General features: G+C 35.8%; 1 protein-coding gene across 1 annotated transcript; it reads right to left on the bottom strand.

The window, feature by feature from the left end:
* Positions 1-241: 241 nt before the first annotated feature.
* LOC133528558 (zinc carboxypeptidase-like) lies at positions 242-3527 on the bottom strand. Its single transcript, XM_061865983.1, has 6 exons — positions 3021-3527; positions 2365-2755; positions 2118-2202; positions 1698-1900; positions 1114-1198; positions 242-539 (listed from the first exon to the last, which is right to left on the bottom strand). Exons 1-6 carry the CDS (start codon positions 3305-3307, stop codon positions 280-282), a joined length of 1311 nt encoding a protein of 436 aa, XP_061721967.1. The 5' UTR covers positions 3308-3527; the 3' UTR covers positions 242-279.
* Positions 3528-7985: the final 4458 nt, after the last annotated feature.

Here is a 7985-nt window from a genome sequence, read left to right as displayed (position 1 = left end):
AAAATAAAATAAAAAAATAACATGTGAAAACCTGTAGTTAGATGTAGGTACCGAACAAAAATAGAATAAATCAGACAATTCAGACTTAAGTATCTAATTGGTACCTTAAATTCCTCTCCTACGTATTTCTAACGCACGAGTTCCAACAATGCGTCGTTATACTCGTAGTTACTAAAATAAATGTTTAACTAACATTCAAGAAATGAAAATCCAGTAAGAAGGAAAAGACATTTTAAACATCTTTCTGTGTAAACAATAATTTATTTTGACTTAGCTATTTTACAAAAAGTATGCCAGCATCAGTCCAAACATCATTACATTAGATCCCGTCAAGCCCGCTGAACTATTCATGTACCCGAACCTCTTAGCCTGATGGATGATCTCTAGCACCGAGTCCATGGTCTCCTCGTTGTTGGGCAGGATCTGGTCTGTGGGCAGGAGGAACCCGAAGGCGCCACGGTCTCGGAGTTCGTAGCAGTAGACTAGGGGAACGCGCAGGTGACCTTTGACCCAGTCTACGCTGCCACCAGTAGCTTGGTCTGAAATATATGGTCACAGTCTTCGTTTTGACACATGAATGTGTAAGACTCCTGCTTTTTTTATTTTTCAAATAAAGGAGAAATTATAAAGTTTACGACTCCGACTAGAACTTACGTCTTTGGACAACTTTACAACTGAGCAAATCAAACCAGAATAAGATGAATATTTTGAAATGATGTTCTATACAAATCTAGTATTTATAGAACGAAGAAACAAAAAAAAGTAATATAAAGAGGTCTGACAACAATTATATACTTAGCTGATTTTTTTTTGTAGTTTATTTCTTTGTTAATATACCTACTAATACTCATTTAATTAAATGTCAGGTAATCTTTGTTTTTGTAAATTTGAACTACCAAACGATGTGTTCGGATCTTTTCGTATATATAATTGCTTACGTATACTACAAAACTGCTGACTTATGGTTTCCCGTATAATAAGTAAATAAAGTACTTATATTTAATTCAATATTGACAACTAGGTACAAGCAATCTCGTTAAAATTTCTTCATTACAAGAAAACACATCGCTGCACTCTAACTCCGAGTCAGTTCCATTTACACAACATACTCACATATAGTTTCAGCAATATTCCCCGTAACATATTGCGTTTGGTATCTAACTGACAGCGCTCCCATGGCGCGACGGCCAATGTTTACCTGAAAAGGAGATTTCTTATAAAATAGGCGTTAGATTTGGAATGTAGGTAGCTATTTAAAGAAGGCTGATGATATTCAGTTGATTAAATTAAGCCTTCAAAGTAAAGTGCAACATAATGAATGAAGTCACATTTAGGACACATTAAGGTGCATTGTGCAGTATTTGTTCTACATATCGAACTAACAAAATAATAACTCGGGCAATCCTTAAAATATTTTTGGGCTCTGACCAAATCAGTTTTGCCGACAATTAGCCCAATTAGGTAACACTTATGTTTAATATCACCTTGTAGTGGTGTTGTAGTTTTCAGAATAATTCGGTACGATCTAGGAAATCTGATAGAAAGTACACCAAGTTAAAAATCGCAAAATATTACGCTTTGCTAATCTTCTTACGGAATTAAACATTAGCTCTTCGGTAGGGCAGACTTTTGATATTTAAATCCCTGAGAATTAAAAGATAGTTGATATAATTTTAAGATCTTTAAGGAATATTTACCGCGTCATAGTAATTATCTATATGATCAGTTGTGTTCCCGTAAGGTACCAGCAACATCTGGCTGAAGGAATGGAATGACAGATACAGGTCGATCTGGTCGCTGATGGACCTGATGTAATTAGATAGCGACCTCGTTTCTGGTTCAGAGAAGGGGCCCGGGCCTGCATAGATGTCCGTAGCTGGGTTCGTACTGGCACCACTGACTGAAATCGTGATGCAGTAAATAAAATATATAGTATCGTGGTTTTACATTAATTAAATATTGCGTTGCGTTCTTTTAATATTTGTTTTAGGGATAAAAACATTAATAAATCAGAGTACATACTAAATAAAAAATATGGGCAGAATTGTGCCAATCAATACAATAGTTCAAAAATCTCTGACTTGTGTAAAATGCTCATAAAATAATTTTGTTGTTACCGAGCCAGTTGTTGTTCCAGTTTCTGTTGAGATCAACACCAAATGCAGAACCGAAGGGACGTCGATTTTTACGCCACATCCGAAACTGTAATAAAAAAAATCTTAATTAGACCTACTCGCATCACTTGCGTTGTCGCGCGCAACATCATATGTCAAGCGCGACTTATAAGTATGCGACAACACTAGTCATAAGTCATACTGAGGGGTCAGAACACACCAAACTTTTAGGATCATTATCTTTACTTACGCTTTCATGAGTCCAAATGTAACCATCAGGATTAGTAACAGGGAATATGTACCAATCATAATCGCGAACAGCGGCCATAGTCTCGGCATCTTCACTAGTCAGCAATTCAGAGATGATATAGCAAACGGATGAAGGAGAAATCCACTCCCTCGAATGGATACCACCTTCGACGAAGATGACTCTTTTACCGCTGCCGTGAGATATCTTAATGCCCTTGATTTCCCGACCTTCATAGGAGCCACCGCCAATAATTCCAGTTACAATGTCCGGATATGCAATGACTAAGTCATCAAGCCAAGCATAGATGTCGTCTAACGTGTAGTAAGCATCCCAGGTCATGGATCGGACGTTGCTACGTGTGTATCGCTTGACAGTTTGCTTGTCGATGTATCTGTGACACAAAATGTACAGGAGGGGATCCAAAATCAGTATAAGAGTAATCAAATTGAGATCAAATACTAAAATTTTAATGCCACTACTCGAAATTAGAAGATCATGCTGCTTGAAGTGGAACAGACTTTTAAGAACAGACGTAAAAGTTGTTATAAAAATAAACATTCTATGACTTCAATGTAAAGTTTATTAAAGCCTTAAGAAATCTGGGTAAGTACACATTAAAAAAATACAGAGAAGGATCTTTTTTTGAGTCTACTTACTCTTGAACATTGCTCATAGTGACTTCAGATGTCATATTATTTTTCTCCAAAAAACTAACAAGTTCATTAGTATCTGCAGGGCTCGACATGACTAAAACAAACTCTGCTGATGGCACCGGATCCGTCCAAAAATCAAACCTTATATCATTCTGAAGGTTTTCCAGTACTTTCACTTGTATTTGATTTTCCGGGAAAATTTTATACAAAGTGTAATTATCGAATCGGAATTTTTCACATTTTACTACAGTTACACAAAGCAAAAAAACTGATAATTTAAGAAATTTCATTACGAAACGGATGAGACGTAGAGTAACGTCTCAAGTGTTTTAAACAATGATGTCGTTTATCGCAATTATATTTCATTATTTCCAAAGGCATCTTGATAAGCGTAAATATGTCGTAAATAAAATTGATAAAACCTATAATTATACCTAATCCAATTAATGCCAATAATCTCTTTTAGGTCGTGCGATCTGACGATTACAAGTGTGCATTTACTTATCGCATTATTGTCCCTGTAATGTAATGTAATGAATAATATTGCGAGCGATTTTTTTTCCTTCTAATTTGTTATTGACAAAAACCATTTTTATAACGTTTTGTAAAATATGTTAACATAGGTACTGTTACTTTACCCTTAAGAAAAGTGACCCTTGTGTAAAGGTTAGCCTTACAAGAAAAATGCTTATTTACTAAAAGCCTACACTAGTTGCGTAAGTGGGAAACAGTTCATCCAGGAGGTTGCAAAAATAGAAAACAATTATGCTGAGTGTGCCTATTTTCGCAACCTGTCCTGGCATACTTCCGTTCCGTCCACAAAATACTTGAACTAAATGAAGATGATGTTAGGGAAATGAAACCCACGCGCATGTGTGGGCAAATACTTAATTGTGCTTCTGACTCTAATTGAATGCCAGAATTATATTTAGGTTAGGCATACAATACAATACAAATTTTTTTTATTGCTTACCAATATGAAAAGAACATAATGACATACAAATTAAGCACAAAATTTGGACTATGGTAGACAACGGGTGGTCTTATCGCTCAAGAGCGATCTCTTCCTGACAACCTTAGGGTCGTGGAGACAAGGCAAAAAAACAAGTAATGTAAGTAGGTGATGCAGTGAATGATAGAAGTTGAGAAATAATAATACCTTATTATACACATACATAAATAGCAAATAGTATAAATTACATACACTACATACATAAATAAATATCATATATAACACATTGACGAATATAATATAATATAAATAACCAACAACAATTACAATAATAAGTTTATCTAGTATATCTCTTCGGAAACGTAACTAAGTAATTAAACTAATCAATATTTTTTTTTCCAAATCACCAAATCTCCAAATTACCAGAATCTTGTAACTATATATTATGCCTCATAACGTAAAAACGCTTCGAACGATTTCGATTACGGGTTATAATTTTGTGTTGTCATAAATCTTGATACCCCCGAAAAATAAATAGGTCGGGACCGGTGTCGGTCGATCTAAAGTATAATCAGAAATAAGGCTATTCTATTTTCCTGTATTTAAGCCAAAATTATATTTACACAATCCTCTCGTATGAATATTCAATTCACCTATGTATGAGTCAGAAGAATAAATTTACAACAGCAAGCCTAACAGACGAGCAGAGATAGACAATTACTTATTAGAATGAAAAGAGTGATATTCAGCCGATACTCTATGTGCCTTATCTACGCTAATCAAGTTCCCCTAGGAATCTTCACGCCTTATATAATGAACAAAATTACATTTTCCAGTAACTCTCCCTTCAAGAAACATTTGCTGCAATTTAAACCGATAAACAATTTATTGGACCGCATAGCATTGAGTGCTTTGCGGAGTTCCTGCGGAGGAATTTGCATTCCACGCTCCGACGTAACAAAATAGCGTATCTATGGTAAAAGTCAAACAAGCAGCTTGTCTATCTAGTGGTACAGACATATGCAGAGAAACCTAACCTCTTCTTAATTCTGTAGCTGAGCAGCAAGAACCGCGGCTTCTAGAAAAGAGTAGAAGGTTCTAATCCCGATTCATTGGAAATAATTTCACATTCTTCGGTAAAGGAGAACATCTAAAACGAGACCAGACCGGTAGCTAGCAGTATAAGAATTCTAAATGTAAAATCCCAGAAATCCTCAACAATATCCCCTTATTTTTATGTGGCCAATATTTGTAAGTACATCCAACGTATTTTTCGTTGTACGTTTTCCCAAATAGCCTTGTAACTTGAGCAAACTTCATAACAAGTATTTCAATTTTGTTATGACGTCTCAACGTGTGAGTTGAGGTAAGTAAACAGAGCATACTTACCTACTTATTTAAATTGAGGATTTAATTATCTTCTGTTATGTTTCCATTAGTATAATAGTCATAGACGACTATTCATAGACTCAGTGTACCTAATTTATTATATACAATGAATACAATGATGTATAAATAACGCACTGAGTGCCAATACACATTACCAGTCAAAAACAAAAACAATAAAAGTTTGTCCATGGGGAAACAAACAATTTAATAATTATAGGAATATATGCATGTGTTTTAAGACTCAATGATTTAAGCTTAAGTACATCTAATTGGCTATTTAGTAGTAGTTTGCAATCCGATTCAACTATGTAGCCGAAAATATTTCATACGCATCTGGATCCAAATCTAACAGTTCTTCAGCACCGTTAAAATCCCTGCTGGAGGCTCATTACAAGTTTTTGTTTAACGTGTTCTGTTACTATGTGTGTGGATATGTTAGTTACGGCCCGATTCGAACTTTGAAATACGTCAAAATGATCCTAAAGATACGATGGATTGGATATGTCAGTGTTAAAATTGACGTTATATACGTGGGTCAAATCTTGGAAGCTAAATTTGACCCACTTCCCGATTTCCATTTGAGCTGAAATTTAGCATACATATGTAGGTAAATCGCATAACGAAGCAATATTATGATGACATGGAGCTGATGTGATGATGGAGACAGGAGGTGGCCATGGGAACTCACTGTGCTTGGGGTTGTTAGTACTAGTTGCCTGTGGAAAGAAAAGTACAGACAGCGATGAAAGCTTGTTCCAAAAATAAAATGTTTACCCAGAACTTATTTTTAAAATGTGTTTACTCTACAAAATATAATACGGATTTATTGAAACAAGACCCTCGACATTAAATAGAAAAGTTTTATTAAACATTGATAGGTACTGGGCACAGGAAGTTGAAATTCCGCATAATGTCAAAGGTGGCGTAAAACAAACAATAAGATAAGTAATAAAACGACTCCCACGCAGTGTACCCGTGCCAGCAACGCCTGAGTACTGGACTGTGGGTGGTGAGATGAGGTAGATAGTATAAGAGTATGCTTTGAATGCAATGGGACATTTGTACAGAAAAACTACATGTGTTGCATAAACAGTCTCAAAACTATTGGTTTGCAAACTTATTAAGAGCTAACCACAGCAGAAATAATCAAATTCATAATTAAGTAGGTAAAGCCGCAAATATTTAACTTAGCGGTTACAATTTTCCAATTCCTTTGGTTTTACTGGAAAAGAGGAATCGCAATAATATGTCGAAAGAGGAAAAAATAAAGAAACTTAAACTGAAAAACTTTTACGTAATTCAATTGGAAGTATATGTTTTGATGAATAAATAAATAAATATTATAGGGCATTACTACACAAATTGACTAAGCCCCACGGTAAGCTCAAGAAGGCTTGTGTTGTGGGTACTAAGATAACGATATATATAATATATAAATACTTAAATACATAGAAAACACCGAAGACTCAGGAACAAATATCCGTGTCATACAAATAAATGTCCTCACCAGGATTTGAACGCCGGACCATCGGCTCCATAGGCAGGGTCACTATCCACTAGGCCAGACAGGTCGTAAGGTTTGATAAGACCATATTTGGACCAAAATAGTTTATTCCAAATGTTTTCACATGCTTTTTTTATTTTGAAATAGATCATCGTTACATGTTTTTCTCTTTGCATCGATATTCTAAAGGCAGAATCCCACCAGCAGTGTTGGCCGAAACGTTAATGCAATTAACCATTACAAATTGAACCGTAAAGTGTAACCGTCCGTTAGGGTTTACGGTTCAATTTGTAATGGTTAATGGTCAATTGCAATTAACTTTCGACCAACACTGCCCACCAGTGTGGCAGCACTGTGCGTGCATATTCAGTAAAAATAAATATTGTGCCGCACTTTGCCGCACACTCTCCCGCCTTCAGGTTGCATTTCCACGTAAGCCCAGCGGACTGCATACATGCGTCTCATTGGCATAAAGATGACGAGGGTAATGATCCGTCAGGATATAAAAGTTTTGTAATACAATGAAGAAATAACACAGAAAATTAAGTCGTAAGTACAAAATCTTCCCCCACTGGTTCCCGGTGACTACAAGTTTTTGGAGGGTCTCAAACTGACTGAGAATTCAGACATTTTGACATGGCTGAAACCAGAGGCATTGTACATGCATGGTTTGTAGTTTGAGTTCTTTGATTATTGAGAGGTTGGATTTAGAGCCAATGAAATCCCTCAAAGCAAATTGTTACGCACTCCATTCAGCATGCAACTGTGCTGAGGTAAGCGGATTATGGAGCATTGTTTGTATAAGCCCGCTTGCATTCGAGCTGCACCTTTAGGTTACAGATTGGTTAAAATTGAGATTGCTTTTAGATTCGTAATTTGGTACCTACAGCCACTGTTTTTAGAATCATGGTCATATTTAGTCAAGTTATCAAATGGATTTTTTTACGCGTCGACTCTAATTGTTGAATTAAGATTTCATATACCAAACCATAATTGCGTACTTTTCGTGTATTGCCTCCCACTCAACTATAAGATTCATTTCGATACGCTGTAGTCAACTATAAAAAGTTGACTAATCACGTGCCGCCGCGCTTCAATAGAAAAGACTAAACGAGCGTAATAA

The sequence above is a fragment of the Cydia pomonella genome, chromosome 19 (assembly GCF_033807575.1).
Source record: "Cydia pomonella isolate Wapato2018A chromosome 19, ilCydPomo1, whole genome shotgun sequence".
NCBI lineage: Eukaryota > Metazoa > Arthropoda > Insecta > Lepidoptera > Tortricidae > Cydia > Cydia pomonella.
This window is presented reverse-complemented; position numbering and strand designations above follow the sequence as displayed.